This window comes from Falco punctatus (genome assembly GCF_963210335.1).
Source record: "Falco punctatus genome assembly, chromosome: 1".
Lineage (NCBI taxonomy): Eukaryota > Metazoa > Chordata > Aves > Falconiformes > Falconidae > Falco > Falco punctatus.
The window spans coordinates 122,261,457-122,277,951 of NC_137580.1; the positions used below are offsets into that span (position 1 = coordinate 122,261,457).

The 16,495-nt window shown below is 43.6% G+C and overlaps 1 protein-coding gene across 2 annotated transcripts; it reads right to left on the reverse strand.

Annotated features, from left to right (window-relative positions):
• Positions 1–239: 239 nt before the first annotated feature.
• Positions 240–16,350, reverse strand: TMEM100 (transmembrane protein 100). Of its 2 annotated transcripts, none has more exons than XM_080374915.1 (4): positions 14,994–16,350; positions 7,659–14,889; positions 4,722–4,906; positions 240–1,477 (listed from the first exon to the last, which is right to left on the reverse strand). In XM_080374915.1, the coding sequence occupies exon 4, from the start codon at positions 1,413–1,415 to the stop codon at positions 1,011–1,013; it is 405 nt and encodes a 134-aa protein (XP_080231041.1). In that variant the 5' UTR covers positions 1,416–1,477; positions 4,722–4,906; positions 7,659–14,889; positions 14,994–16,350; the 3' UTR covers positions 240–1,010. The 2 variants fall into 2 exon arrangements, with proteins under 2 accessions (XP_080231041.1, XP_080231042.1); XM_080374916.1 differs by having other exon boundaries at positions 7,659–7,739; positions 7,830–16,350.
• Positions 16,351–16,495: the final 145 nt, after the last annotated feature.

The following is a 16,495-nucleotide window of genomic DNA, read 5'->3' on the forward strand; positions in this document are numbered from 1 at the left end:
CAGAACTGACCGTTACAATTTTTCAATAACCCAGTTGTTAATCAAGCTGCGAGAGGGATGGGCTATCATACCAAAATCCGTAGTCTACAGAGATTTTTGGAAGAGATCAGCAGTACATATGTTGACAGTTATTGTCACAGGTGGTGTTCTACAAAAACAGAATCACAAAGCACAGTTGAATATATAAGCTATGCTGATAGCAATAATAAAAGATTTTCTAATAGTCTAGCAGCACTGCATATTATTTGAATGAAATTTATTTTTTAATTTTATAGCAAAATAATCAAAAGTGCTAAACCTGACCACTTTAATTTACAAAAAATGTCTCATGTTTTAAGCTATTATCATACCTCGTTATTTAGGTTAGACAATATAATTATACATTTCTACATATTTCTACCCAATAGTAAAACAAAATTAATATTAGTTGGTTTAAAAAAAGGGGGAAAGTACCACAGATATTGGGAGGGGAAAGTTACATAAAATATAAGAATCAGCTTATTGAGCAATCTGCAGTGTGTGTGGCTGTTATTGCTTTTTTGGGGTTTTTTTTTAAGCTACAATTTAAGTCACAGACAATCTGGCCATAAGCTTGTAGTCACTTCACACGCTATGACTTCTCCCTTGGTCAAACATCACAGTGTGTATTTTAGGAAGATCTCTGGCATTTTAAGTCAGTTAAAATTATTTTCTTAATTCTCCAAGTTCCCTTTCCAACATGATCAGCATGCTGGAGAATGCAGTTATGGCGATTGCGGTTATGACGACACTGTTTTCTGTGAAGGAAAAGTGTTTTTTTTCCTCCGTCTTGTGAAGAATCGCTACCAAGTCTGCAGTAAGAAAAACATTAAGGGCACTTGCAGAGTTTTTAAGAGTATTTCTTAATCCATTCTGTTTTCATTTCAGTTCATTTCCAAAGTTAAATTAAAACCTGCAATCTCTCCTACTGATAAATAGTCAAGTTGACTTACAAAGGCTCTGTCTTCTGTCCAGCCTTCTCTTGGTTGTCTTCAACCGAACAAGGTTCGCTGATTCGCCACAAGCGCTGTCTGGCTCTCCCGCCTCTTTGCTTTCTTGTTTTGCTGCCGGATTTTCCAGCACACTGCACTAGAAGCCAGCAAAAGGAGTCCTGATGACAAGAGGACTAATCCAAACACTGAGATGATTGATCCATGGGAATTGAAGCTGTATGCCACAGCAGTAACCACAACGCCGGCTATGAGGATAACCACACCGAAGGGAATGGTACAGCGGTAACAGGAGAGTTCTGCTCCCCCTGTTGCTGCAGTCAGCTGGCATTCACTGACGAGAGGAATGGTGGTTATCACACAGTCATTGTTATTACTCTTCTCCATGGTTACAGAATCAGGATGCTTTGGAGCACCCAGGATCTCTTTAATAGGTTCATTTGTCATCTTGATTGTCTTGACCTCCTCAATTCTCAGGCTAGAGCAGGCTCTGCTGAACACACGTTGCACTGTGGAGAGAAGAGCATGAGTTCAACTAAGAAGTGTTACCATTATGTGACAAATGGGTGACACAGAGGCATTCCACTCGGGATCGCTAACAAGTGGACAGTCTGACCCCACAAGGATTTATGCACAAGCCTAATTGTAACACTACTGATTGTGGAGGATCTGAATCAATTCTTATGGCAGTCATCAGCACGTACATAAGCGCTAGGAAGAACAGTGTCACAGACCAAGGCAGACAGCAACCTTAAGGTGCTGTGGGCCAAGTCCTACTGTAAGTTACATCCTAAAGTCTGCTTTCTGGATGTTATTTAGATTTCAATGGCATTACATCCTCTGACAAGTAGGTAAAGTTCATGGGCTGTTTTGGTTAAAAATTCCACTCTTGCTCACACACTTTCTCACACTGTTTCTTTATATATAAACCTATACACACACGCACCACAAATCTGCTCCAATGCACATCACGGTAACACGGGCAAGAACTGGCTCAGCAAAACACAGGATTAAAGAGTGAACCCTTTCTCAACACAACTGCTACTTGGTGAAAAAATTAAAATGGTCATGATTAGATATGGATGTGGGGGGAATGGGGCTGAAGGCAGTTCCCTGCACTCATCAAACACCAGCTGAAAGCTGGCGAACCTACCGTTACAGCAACATCAATGCCAGACTGTCAGCTTGCCATTTAAATTAGCTTAATGAAAAAGTAATGGGTCCTTTTTAAATCCATGAAACCACATCCATGTTGCTGTGTGGGAGGGAGATTTACAGTCATACTGACTCATCTTAGTTACACCTGTCTCCATGTTGCATACACACCCTCAGTCCTACAGACGACATGCAGTTTGACTCCATCCGCCTCATGAGGCAAAATAGCTTTCGGCTCCACGGAGCCCAGCATGTAACTGGAGTCCACCCGATCAGGGCAAGACGCGCCCACGGCTCTTCACCACTATGGGCTGCCATGACAGAGCTTGGCCTTCTTGCTGGGACTGTGGTGGTGTGGGGCCCAGCCTGGAGCCCGCAGCAAGCCTCTGACAATGCTGGGGTAACCACAGCTGGGCTGCGCGCTCAGTGCGCCCCACCACATACAAGAGAGACTGGGACAAGGGGAAACAACCAGGTTTTCCTGCTGCGCGTAGCTCACAGGACTCCTCCACCTCTCTCCAGTATGGGCTGTGTAGCTTTTGCTCTTACGAGCAACATGATCTGCAGCTCAGAGAACAAGGAAGAGCGTTGGCAATGCAGTAATGCTTTTATCACTTTTATCACCTTCACATCTGTGGGTAGGAAGTTAATTGCCAGATACTTGTATTCTCCTTTTCCTTTCCCACCACTCCCACCCTTGTTGCTAAGATATATTCGTCCATTGTGGAGAGCCCTTGATTTTGTATCTCAGTGCCTCATATTGACTGTGTTTTGTGGGGAAGAGGATCTCACTATTTTTAAACACACACACAAACAGCCTATCCTCTGTATCTCGTCAGAGAGTTTTTCTGTCTGAGTTCCTTGAATCCTAATGAGAGAAGGGAAGTTCAGACCTGGTTTGACAAACCTTTTGTTCTACTGCTCTAAGGAAGAGTGCTTAGCCCAGTGCTCAGCTCAATATCGCATCTTGCTGTGCACAGCTACCTTCAGGGCTCAATCCAGCACGGGGCTCAGCAGCTACAAGACAGAGTAGCCTTTCCCTCCATAAGGACAAAGCTGAGCACAACAACTGACAGCAAAAGAAGCAATGGGCACAAACTAAAATACAGGAGGTTCTGTCTGAACATTAAGCAATGTTTTTTTACTGTGAGGGTGACCGAGCGCTGGAACAGGTTGCCCAGGGAGGTTTTGAAGTCTCCATCCTTGGAAACATTCAAAAGCCATCTAGCCAGTCCTGGGCAGACTTGTTGAGGTGACCCTGCTTGAGCAGGGAGTGGACCAGATGACCTCCAGAGTTCCCTTCCAACCCTAGCCATGCCATGATTCCGTGTGTTTCTGCGAAGGTACCTGGTATCTCCAATCCCAGGAAGGGGATCCGATCAGCGCTTATCAGACAAAGCAAACAGATCTGCACTGACACCTTAGATATCCTAGGTTTTCCTAGGTTCTGTTGTTTTGTTCTTTGAATCACACCACATGATTAAGCGCCTTCTACATCAGAGAGAAAGAGCCCAGGAAAGCCATGGGGTCGCTCTAGAGCATCATCGATCTGTCTCCACATTGATCTGAGCCCAAGTTCTGCATTTTCAATAATAACTTACACGGCAATGAGACCCACGCTGGTGTCATTATGTTGCTGCATTACTTATCCGTAAAATGTTACAGAAGATCAGCACAATGGGAGAATGTGGTCCCCAAATGTCATCTTTTTTTTGATCTTACCATTAGCCATATTCAAGTAGTTCAACATTTTATTATTAAATTTGAGGGAGGAAAACACCTAACCATTTTCCATATAAAAGGTCTCTCAGTTCCAAATTCATTTTAATAAGTTTTCAAAAGTCCAAATACTTTCTCTAACAGTCACAGAAATAGGGCAACTTCCCAATAATTTGAAAAGGCTTTGGATTGGGCTCATAAACACAATTATTCTGAAAAACTTTAACATTCGGTCAAAGTATATTTACTAATGTCTCTAGAGTCCTTGTCCCTCTGCTTCAAATACATCCCCAACGAGCATTACATCTCTTAGAAATCTGTACAGATATTTATGAAGAAAGAAAATATATTTATACAGTCAAAACTAACATGACTTTTTTGTTAAATATCCTAAACTACCAAAATTAAGTCAATGGCAAAATAGCTGTTGACTTCTGAGGAGCACAGTTCTTGCCTGTAATAGGATGTAAGCTGACAGGCACTCATATAAAACAAATAAACATATCCCTGTTGAAATACTGCAATTTAAATAAACAACAGAACCTATTCGAAGTGTGAGTAAAGGTATTCAGACCCAGAAAACAGGGCACTAGATCCTCATTACCAGCAAAGTCACTTCTGACTTATGCCAACAGGTGACTTGGTTCAAGTTTCAGGGTAAGAAATTTAGGCAAAGATACCCAGCAACACCAGCATCCTCTCACTAATCACGCTAGAAGCACCATCTTAAGGAGCTACTTTGACTTGGAGAAAGAATGTGTTTCTGTGGCAATCTTGTGCCTAACACTGGATAAAGGCGAGAGGAGTGTTTTACCCACTAGTAAGCGTAAATGGAGATTTACCAAAAAGGCATGAAATTCATCAGCATTGAGCACCTACCAGGTCCATGAGAAATCCATCGTAACAAATCCCTTGGATCAGTAAGCAGAGGAAGACTGCTTAAGATATCTCGTATGTCAGTTCAAGGCAGAGTCATGCAGCAGTAAGAGCTGCTCCAGGCTTTGAAGTGTCAGATGTTGACGAATGATGAATTGGAGGTGACAATATTCTAGCATGGAAGTTTCCTACAAGAAAAGTTGTTGGTTATTTATCTGCCTAAGAACAAAACGCCTGCATAGAAAAGCTCCTGCTGTATGCTGACTCGTGCTCCTAACCTAACCGAAGCAGGAGATGTTCTGTCTGGCTCTCCTAGTCGTTTCTGCCTCTTTTCTTGGCAGCAGCCACCCATTTCCGGCCCTATGTAACATTTTCCTTTGATGATGTGACGTCTTGATGATGAGTGTCACAACCCAGGCAAGCCCCCCAGAAAGAGCTAGGCAGGAAAAAGTAGTGCATACGAATTTCTGCAGTTAAAAATGTCATCTAACTTCACTTCTATTGCTCACTCCACCTATGTGAATCACAACTCTGAATACCTGGGGACTTGTCTCTTCTATGTCTCCAGTTTCTTTGAGCAAATCATTTTCTCTCCATGTGTCTTGGTTTTCCTAGCTGTAAACTGACAGCGACAACATGCTTCCCACTACCCCCCCCCCCCCCTTTTAAATCTATCCTATTATAACAAACCCCAAGTAATATACCCCAAAAACTCCTCTCAGGAAAAAAAAAGGCAAAGTGACTTCAAGAAATCACTGTAATGAACTTAAAGTCTTATGTTCATTTCTGTTATTGGATTTTTTAAACTAAGATTCATAACTCAAACAGGGACAAGGCAGAATCTGCAGCAGAACAGTGTGACAATTCTGCAGAAAGCAGAGTGATGGAAATTGTTATCAACTGCAGAAACAACTGTGAAATCACCAAGCAGCTGGGTAAAACTTACGAAGCAGCAGAGATTTATGTTGCTAATCTTATTCAACGTTTCCTTTCTGTATGTGCATGATTATGGAAGATCATTTCAACACTGAAGAAGAAGTCTTAAGTGAGGATGAGAGTACGTTCATAAATTTGTATAATAATAATAAATTTAAGAGCTTTTTCCCTTTTTAAGTTATGTAGATGATGCTAACATTTCACAAACACATTTACAGGCACAAACTGCTGCTGCTGTTCTCTAGATGATCCTTGGAATGAACCTGTGACACAGCTGAAGTATATTTAGCAGATTATTGAAGTTAGCTAATAATACAGAAGTCTCCTTGCTTATTTCCTTGACTACATTCTTGCACACACTACCTAATAATTAGGTTAACTTTTTGAAAAGTTTGGAGGGAGATAGAGAAACACCACCACCATCCTTCAGATAAATAATCTAGATTACATTAAAACAAAAACAGACCTCTAAAATTACCTTGCAGTCAGCTTCCACTCTTATTACAAGAATGGTTACATTTGTTTGAAAAACTCTCCCTAATGCAATTGTGCCCCCTAAGCCACTCCACTAGCATCATTTGTTTAGAAGATTAATTGCTCTGCCAGTAATTTATGTGTATTTGTCCTTGACTACATACAGTTTTGGTAACTTTTTAAATTCACATCTTTATCAAAAAAGCTGACTGACAGAGCAATTTCTTAAGGACAGGATTTCTCAGCCTCCTCCTTCCTTCCCTCACCACAAAGCTAAGAAGCAGAAACACATGAAAACTATACATTAAGCTTCCAATATTTTAACTCTGAACAACTTCAATGTGGTGCTCTTGCAGGAGGCTTCCCACATATTGAATATCTCTGTGCAAGTGCAAAGAGCTGTATTTCTCAACCACTACAATCCTTTCCGCTTTTTTGCATTTTACTCAGAACCAGTGGGACACATTTAACTTTTCTGCCTTCAGGCTCTGGATCTGATTCTCCGTATCTTGCATAGTATTTCTGACACCCTTTTTTGCTTATGTAAAATTGCAATAAATCACAATGCTCATGCTTCATGCTTGCTTTTGCATTGAAGTGACTACAGAAAACAGCATAAGGAGTCCTTCTGTAGTGAGAGGAGAGCCAGAGTTCATTTGGAATTCAACAGACTATAGCAATCCTGAACACAGTCCCACAGCTCTTCCCCATATGAACACTCCTGGAAATACAGAACTAGAATTTGTACTTACAAGACTCCAGGATCAGGCCCTGAAGGACAAGGGTAGGAGATGAACACATTACACCCACGTCAACTGTCTGAGCTTCAGGATGCCTTAAGTTTCCACCACCAAGTTTTTAGGTAAAAAAATTACTAGATTTAACCTCTCACACCTTCATCGTTTTTCAGATATAGTTGGAGGGTAGGATGGGAGCCAACCAAACCCCTCCGCAAACAAACCTTTTTATCTGCAAATCGTAAAACTTTCAAATGCGTCGGTAAAACTCCACACAGCCCCAGGGTAAAACCCCGCATGGCACACCTAGCCCGCACACCTATGCAAGAGAGAAGGGACGCAAAGAAGCAAGGAAAGCTTGAGGCACGCCTGCTGCTCTACGGGCCGCCAGTATCCAAGAGCCACTGCCCCGCGGGGGCACACGCCGACCCGCAGCGCTGGTTGCAGCTCCGGCTGCGAACACCACGGAGATGTTAATTGTAACACTTCGTGGCCCGGGAAGAGCCCGGTGCCGCGCAGGGGAGCGGGGCTGGAGCCGCCGCAGGCCCGCGGGCCGGAGCGCAGAGGCTCCCCGGCGCGTCCCAGCAGCCCCAGCCCGCCCCGCCGCCGCGGGCAGCCGGGCCCCGGGCGCTGCCGGGGCAGCCGCGGGGCTGGAGCCGGCGGGCACCGAGAGGCGGCGGGGGCGCGGCCGGGCGCCGGGCGTGCGGGTCCTGCGGCTGCGAGCCGAGCCGTGCCATGCCGTGCCAAGCCGTGCCATACCACGCTACAGGATGGTGTGCGGAGCCGTGCTTACCTCCCGAGTGCCGGACGGGACTGCGGCGGACACTCGCCCGGAGTAAGCACAAGAGTGGGATGCAGCTCGCTGCACAAGGGACTGTAAACAAAGTTCTTGGTGAGAGCGAAACAATTAAGGGACCGAAGCAAATTCAGCGGCGGGAGCTGCCGCGGGCGGGGCGGCACTCACCGGGGAAGGTCCCGCTCGGTTTGGGAGGGCGGCCGGGAGGAAGGCTGTCCGTCAGAGGCCGGGCTGGGCAGGGCACCCCCGCGCTTGCCCAGCCCTCCGCGGTTTGGCGCGGCGGGGCCGGCCCTGCGCGGTTCACATGCCCGTTTCAGAGATGCGCCGGGGGGGATACACGACGTGCGTGTCTCCTTGTCGTGGTTTAACCCCGGCTGGCGACGATACTCGCGCACTCCCCGCACGGTGGGATGGGGGAGAGGACTGGAGGGGTAAAAGTGAGAAAACTCTTGGGCTGAGATAAAGGCGGTTTAGTCGGTACAGAAAAAGCCGCGCTCGCCCAGGTCATGCACCAGGTGGGGCTGCGCAGCCCAGCACGCCCGGGCCGCGGCCGGTGAGCCCCGGGGCCTGAGAAGCATCTGCCGGGCCGCTGCCCCGCGCCCGGGGGCCCGGGGGTCGGCGGTACCGGGGCGCCCTGTGTGGGGCCTGGGGGCACGCCGCTTGCCCGCTGCCCGGCGGGGCGGGGGGGCTCTGCCGAAGCACCGGCCGCGCCGGCACCCAGATGAACTCCTGGCTGGCATTTGACTGCTCAGCAATTAAACGAGGAGGAACATAGTTTTAGATTACATCCTTAGAGGATAAAGTTTTATCTATCAGCTAGAAATACTTTAACTGGCTTTAACTATGCTTTAATCACTCATTTCAGTGGGACATCAAATGCTGCAGGGGCTTGGAGTGGGTGGGTATGTGTATGTGTTATTTTTTACCATGATTTCTGTTCTTTTCAGACAAAAAGCAGACAGATTTTGCTTTTAAGGCTTGTAAAAGGACATGTTTGAATTTTGCGGTTAAGCTTGCCCGAAGTTTATATTTAAAAGGCACTATTTTATCAATGATTGATAAAAGAGCAGTGCACCAGATGTATTTAATCAGCCGCTGTCTCTGAAAGCATGCATGTACTTTTGACTCCCTTTCCAGGGTGAAATCCCGGCCTCACAGAAACTAGCAGATAAACTTCCATCAACTTTACAGGGGCCAAGATTTCACCCTGTGTATCATTAGCAACTCCCGAGTGATGGAGATCCTGCCAAGGCTTCACCTCCTCCAGCCAAATCAGCCAGGGGGTTCTGGAAGAGCTCCACAGCGTTATACAAGAAACTGGCATTTTTTTCCCATTTGCCAGTATTCCCTCCAAATATGTTGGCATTTTATCAGAAATGACAAGCAAACTGATCTGAGGGGAACTGTCATTAGAAAGGATCTCTTGGGCCATTAAGTCCAGTCTTTCCTAATACAGGAAGCCATGCCAGGTAATATCTTCATTAAACTTGCCAAATTCCACCTCAAGGCAACTGGGTTTCCTGCCTCTCCCATTGGAAGGCTATGAGCCTTATTCTGTTGGTATCTCTATATATCTAGATAACTCTATCTTGTTTCTAGCTGCATGGATTCATAGACAATTATACACAGATGAATAAGCCTTTGGCTAAAATAGATGTTCTTTCTTTTGGCAATTAACTCTTTAATGTCATAAGAGTTAGAAATCAGACTCGCTCAGTCTTGGGTTTAGTTATCATTTTTTCAGATGTGGCCTTACCAGTATTCTGCATGTAAGTGCAAGTACTGCCCTGTCCCACCAGAAACACTAACATTTCATAATTATCCTCTGATCGTTCAGCATATCAGTTTTTCTCCAGCATCAGTTCCACTTATCACTTTATATCAGAAATTCTTGCTGTTAGCACATATGCATATGACCTACATTTCACCCCATTGCCATTACATCAATTTCTCTGTAGTCCTTCCAGTGTAGTACTTGGCCCCCCTGTGTTGACAGAAAACCTCCCTCCCATGCTCACACCACCAACAGTTCCACTTTGTACATTCTTACTTTCCCATGCCAACTTTATTACTGAAAGTGTTACATAAAATACTGAAAGTATTTCATAAAATATCTCCCAATGCTGATTTTTGAGGAACGAATCTGAAGTACGTGTAAACAAGTGTTGAAGCTGGACTTGGAATTCACATGTTTCTGTACAAATAAACAGCCTAACAATAGGCTAGAAAGTTACACTTTCTTCCAGACCCCTGCGATTGTAAGTCCTTTTTGTGAAGCAGAAAAACCTGTGGTGAAAACTGATGGGAATGACGCCTCCCTGTAGCTCCGAGAGATTCGTGGGCTCTCCCCTAGAAGGGTGGGTTTGAAGCTCTCAGGCACATAAGGGTCGAATACAACTTGGGCACCACTCCTCTGGCCTTTTAAAAAAGGGATGACTGACTACCTTTGCCTTTTAAGGGCCTGCTGTGTTCTGGGCATGACTCTCCAAGGATATAAAGAAGTACCAAACATACCCGAAGCAGCACGTGTGGCACCTGTAGAAATTCAGTGCAAACAGCTGAGGAAACTTCAGGACTAAGCAACAGCTGCAGTGAAGGGTTACAGGTTCACAATTTTGGACTGCCATGCCTAAACGCTACATAGTTCCCTTTTAGGACCTGCCCTAAATGACAAAATCTCCTCCCTGTGGCCTTAACACAGCTGCTCTGGAGGAGGTGCAGCCCCAGCGGCTGGGACAATAAGCAGAGGCCTGTGTGATTCTGGAACTCATGCAGCCTATTGAGAGCCCAGAGTTTTACTCCTAAATTGAGCAATGCTGTTGCTCTGCCGACTAAGACACACTTGCAATACTTCGTGGCTTCCTTTGAGTTTCTAGTAGTCTCCTGGGCCTTAACAGCACAGCAAACAGTGACTCATTAATCTGGCAAAGTACAACCATTGTGGACTCCCTATTCAATTAGTTTTCCTTGCTTTTTTTTGCTAACCCTCCATTGAATGTTCCTTTATTTCATCCCTAAGGCCACACATGGACACAACACACAAGCTGACTGCATTTACTGAAACTTTTAGAAAGCACTCTTTCAACATGTTTAATATATTGTAAATTGACATTATCGTGTCAGGCAGCCTATGTGTTTTGTGATAGGGAATAGAGTCCTTACCAAAACCAGTTAAAGCAGAAAAGCAAATAATTTTGCATAAAATGCTGTAGCTCTCCTCTCATTAAAGCAGTTTATAGCACAAGGGAGTTCAGCCCAGTCAGCTGACAGCTATGCAAACCACCTGGTCTGTGTGTAGTCAGGCTCATGAAATGACTGTGCTTATAATGATAGTGAGAAACCTCTTTGGTGACTAGCAATATGGGAAGAAATTTTCTTTGAACTCCATTACATCCTACCAGTACTTTGGTCAACATCAATTATCCTGCTGTGCATTTGAACTTTGTTATTGCCCTATATGACTTTCACTTAATCTTCCTGCAGTGCTGAAGAAGACAAGACATCTGGAACTGAAAACAATTATTCTTATCTTCTATTGCTTTTATAATTACATGAAGTTCACATTTGAAGAGCTGCATTCCTTAAATGGACATGTGCTTTTAATTAACAGAGGGATGTGCCACACCACCAGAAGCCAGATCCTGAATCTTGCACAAGGTGGTTTACAGAACCTCTGAATTTTTAGCCAACATGGCAGCTTTCTGGCTGAGATAGGAGGAAGCCTAGTAACAAGGACAAGCCAATGTAATTTCACCATAACGGTGCTTTTTGTCAGCGGCTATTGCAGCAGGAACAAGCAGATTCAGCTGAGATTGAAGTCAGGGTGGGAATGATCTCTTCCCATGGCTCTGCAGAGGGGTTTTCTTGTTTTTCCACCTGCACTGAGTACCCCAAGAATTTACAAGGCACAAAGACATGAAGGGAGATACAGATAAAAAGCTGAAAAAGTGACATGTCCAAGCTCACCTAGCAGATGATGTCAAGAGACATGTTGTACCTTGCTTCCCTGTTCTGCCAGTAGATATGGCATGAAGAGCACACACTGTTCCCTCTTCACATGGTCAGGCTAATTAATATGGAGCATTTCAGCCAGTTGTAATTGACTTTCCAGCAGTAGAAAGAAAATAATGAGGTTTAAGCTAACCTACACAGGCCATCAGTTGAATTACTTCCTGTAAAACAAGCTTCTCTGTAGGCTCTAGACAGCTCGGGAAAGTTGGTGAAAAGGAAAAGAAGGTGTTATGGGGAAATCACTACTTGCCAGTGGTGTTCAATGGCTGTTGATGCAACAGACTTGTTTATAGCCAGAGGCAGCCTTCGGATTATTTTAGCTGACATCCTGTGTAACACAAATCATTCAATTTTACATTCAGTCCACAATCTGTACTATGAAACTGAAATTCTCTGTTCATCTGAAGTATATTTTCCAGAAAACCATCCCATCAAGAGGTGGAGTATTTGCCAATTCATTCCAATGTTACTAACTTCACTGTTAAAAACTATGGTTTGTTTCTATTTTTTCCTATTTCTTTATGTTAATCTTAAATCTTCGGCTTTAACTTTGTCTGATGAGTCTTTCTTTGTTCTACTCCACTACAGTCTTTGGAATTAAATTTATATACAACATCTATCTAAAATACTGCATATAGCTAAAATACCCAGATTTTCTCCTACATAATAGATGAGTTCTGTGAAATTACCAGTAAGTCAAGTGTCTGACCTAAAGGGTAGTTAAGAAAGAAAAGAAAGAATTGCTGCAGTAAGACCAGTTGTCACTATTCCCACAAAAGACATCTTTTTGTATGTATCATTTGCTTTAATATCACATGCTAAGGGAAGCGATTAGAAATATTTCTACATCCATATAAACAAGTTAGGAAAATAGAGGGTGTGGTAGTGACAATGATTTACCAAATCAGGATCTAAATAGCCTTGCTTATCTTCTGAATGAGTCATTTTAGGTCATGCAGATAATAGTGCAATCCCTTCTTTTTCTACAACAAAAATCTAAAATTACCCCTCTTTCTTCAAGTCCAGGTAAATAGGTTACACCTCACAATCTCAGTTTATTTACACTGGTAGTGTGTTACTTTCCACAAAAGCTGTGGCTAGAAGGTGTAAATCAAAAGTAAATGTGGCCAAATTAGAGAGATGGGTCCTGACACCAGGAGTTCAGCATAATAAAACTACCATAGATAAAAAATATTTAGTATTAGAAGGCAGGGAAACAGCTGAACTCCAGTTATTCTCTGAATCCTCTTCTATTTGGGTGGAATGCTGTTGAAACCAGATGCTCAATACAGATATAGTCATAGTTTGGGGTTGAATACAACTGTATGAAGAAGGCTGTTACAAGCCAGTGTTTAATGGCCACATAAGACCTCTTCTGAGAGCTCAAACAGTGTATGTCTTGTGCTAGTTCTTTGCAAAAGAGATGATTGTCACTCTGGGTGACCCTTCCTTCCTATATACTTAGGCAGGAATATAAAATTTATAAAGATCTTAGTGTAGCAGACAGACTAATTTTTCTGCATACTCTAAAAGTGTTGAAAAAACAGATTTCCCTTTGACTCATACAAGGAGAGGAGAATATAGACTGCCTTACACATGCATGTCTCTGGTGGGAGACGATATTGTTACTTTTCAGCTTTCTGGATGAAGAATTTGCTTCTTGCTAGCTGCAAAAGTCATGAAACATTTTTTAAGAAAGGCTTTTACATAATGCAGTCAATAAAACAACAGTAGCAGAAAATTATAATTTGTTTGACTATGTATAATAGAAATATGAATGTGTGTACTGTATAAATGGTGTGTCAGGACTATTGAGCATTTTTGCAAACTTTTTGGAATGCAGAGTAAAACGGAATGACAATAGTACATAAATGTCAACACAGCAGTTAAATCCATCAAAATCCCACATCTTTAGTTCATCTTGCAGAATTTCTCAAAGTGCACCAGTGCCACATAGAGACAGACACAGGAAAACACAGTATAGCTGGTAGCACTCTCTCACATGTGGATACTCATATCCAAAAGAAAACCTGAATATCAGAATATCATCTGGGGCCTGAAAACATCAATGTAGTATTCATTGCTGTTTTCATTTCTGGCCATATGTGAATTTCTGATGCATGAGTTGTCCAATTTACTGGTTTGATTCTACACCATAGAATTCAATGGATTGCCCAGCATTGATTTCAGTAGCAGAAAGGTTAGGTGTTACAGTGGAATTAATACAGATTATTTACATTCTAAAAAACAGGTGGGCAATTTAGGTGGATCAATCCCATCGATAGCGCAGATCAGCAAGTGTCCTTGAGGTGTCATTTCCCACTGAAAGCAGCAGCAGCTAAATACCTAAGAAATACTAAGTATGCAGGTCAAGTCATGGGCACTTTTTAAACTCCCCCTCATTGCCCTAGAATAGTAACCCTCTATTTTCATTCAGTTAGTATTTAGGTCCCTGACCCATGTGTGGGAGTGGATCGTGCTGTATCTAGGCTGCCGTTGGTAGCTGTGCTCAAGCTTGGGTTCATGTTCCCAGAACCAGCTGCCCTGAAGCAGTTGCAATGCCATTGTTATTTGGTTCAGAGCTCTAGAAAGGTTGTCCCTGCTGTGTCCGAGCTCACCCCAGACTACAGCCACACTATCTAGTAGTGCAGGTAGCACAGGGTTTGGGTTCAAAGTTTAGCTTCTGTCCCTAAACTAAGGGCAATAGATGGACATACAAGTGATAAATAATAACACATAAACATGCAGGAAAATAAAAAATAAAGTCTCCTTTCAGAACTGTTTGTGCTTTCTTAGTAATCACCACTCCTTATTTACCAAGAAAAAAGGTCACATAGTAATGCCTTTTTTGAAAGCTTTGGTCCCTAGGGTAGCCTTGTGAGATAAATCTCTTTTTCCATGAGAGTGCTGGGGGGAGGGAGGAGGGAGTGACCAGGCAGCTGTAGCCAACTTACAACTCTTGATGCCATGTAGACAACCATATAATGCAAAACATTTACTGAAAAACAACGGGCAGTGTTGAGCTATGATGACTTTAGTCCTTTTGCACAAACAAGGCTTCTTAAGAGATCATGAAATCTCACAGACATGTCCTTGCTGCATGTTAAACATCAACTTTTGACTCACAACTCCTCCTTCTGCATACTGGGTGAAAGCCATCTCTCTCCAAACAAGAGCCACAAGCTCTTTCAGTCTCACATGAGTCCGATTTCAGAGCCTGAATGGGATTTAAAAGTGAGGTAGAAATGTGGTAAAATCACTGCAAAAGTAAAACTACTGTTTAAAGAAATATTTCTGTAAGATAAACTAAAGCAGTCTCACCTACACATAATTGTCTCATTCCATTTTAAAGACCAGATCCTCAGCTGGGTGAGCAGCATAGCTCCACTGAAGTCAGCTTATATCAGCCAAGAATTTACTTGTAAGGATTCAGCTGTAAGAAGCATACTGTCATAACATTTTGGAGAATCAGCTGGACTGACTGAAAGCACGCCATTGTAATTCACAAAGAACACCAATAAGCCAAAATATTTTATACATATTATATAAATATTAATAATAAAAGCTCATAATACATGTAAGCATACTACAAAAATAAAACAAAAGAACTGGAATGTTTGCCTAGCAGTTTCGCTGGGGATGTGAGAGCAGGTAATGTATAGGCAGAGGCTTATTACCACTAGTGGCATTATTTTAGACAGATGCTATGGGTCAAATTCTGGCACGAAATTTACATGCTGAGGGGAGGGTTGTGAGATACCATCTTGCCTTCTGCCAAAACCAACTCTCTCCACGTTTTCCGGACTGTGTAAGGATGATGCTCAGCCTGTATGTCCAAACCAGAGCCAGCCAGAAATCCTCATGCTCTGCTTGCAAACCAATTGACTGGAACTGGAAAGGACAGCTGACATAAGTGAACTCTTTGTCAAAGAACTCGGCCAGTTGGCAGGGAAGCGAGAAAAAGCTACATTTTGCCAGCCTTGCACAGAGGTTAGCACCAAGTACATTGGGTTAGTGTTATCAGACAGGCTTTTTGTCAGTCAGTAGCTTTGATGACGGCCCACAGCTCAGAGCTGCTTGCATTTTATTCTGAAGACAGTGTTCAACAGGAGTACCTCACAAGAATTAGAGGAATAAAGCTGTAATGAAAACAGATGTACAACTCCAGGAAGAAAACCAGCTTTGGCCACTTAATGTTTTGATGACCTGAATGCTTTAGCCTGAAACGTGAGCGTACTGTTATAGGCAGTGTCATTCAGTAGAAGCCTAAGGTGTGAGGTCTGTCACTGTCAGTGGATTCCTCCTACCTGGGAGCTCAGCACAGTGAGTGTTTAGTCCCCTTCCATCCTGTCCACCCCAGTCCAACGTGAGCCAGAGCCCGCTGCCACCTCCTCTTTGCTGCCACTTCTGCCAAGCTGTCTGAGCCTCAGCGACCGTGCCTGTGTCAAACATACCTACCAACCAGCTGCACAGCATTTATGGGTTATTTGTATACTCTCACATGAACAGTCCGTAAGGAAAGCTTTTTCAAATGTGAAAGTATAGATATATTAAAAAAAAATAAAAATACATGTGCCCATAAAGACTATTCAATCTCTGTCCACCCAAAAGCAAAGGCTGTGACCAACACACCAACGGAACATGGCCGTGCTCCGGCACCGGACAGACACGCACGGTTCAAGGCCACCTGCGCCACGTACGGCCGCCAAACGGCGACCCTAGCACAGGACGGGAGCGAGCGCGGAGTGCCCCTGCCGGGCAGAGGTGCGCCCGTACGCCTGCCCGTCTGTATCACACCGATCCAAACCCACGGGCTCCGCGCA

Excerpts from the sequence above, each read along its gene's own strand:
- TMEM100 (XM_080374915.1), bottom strand. The coding sequence starts at position 1,415 with ATGACAAATGAACCTATTAAAGAGATCCTGGGTGCTCCAAAGCATCCT.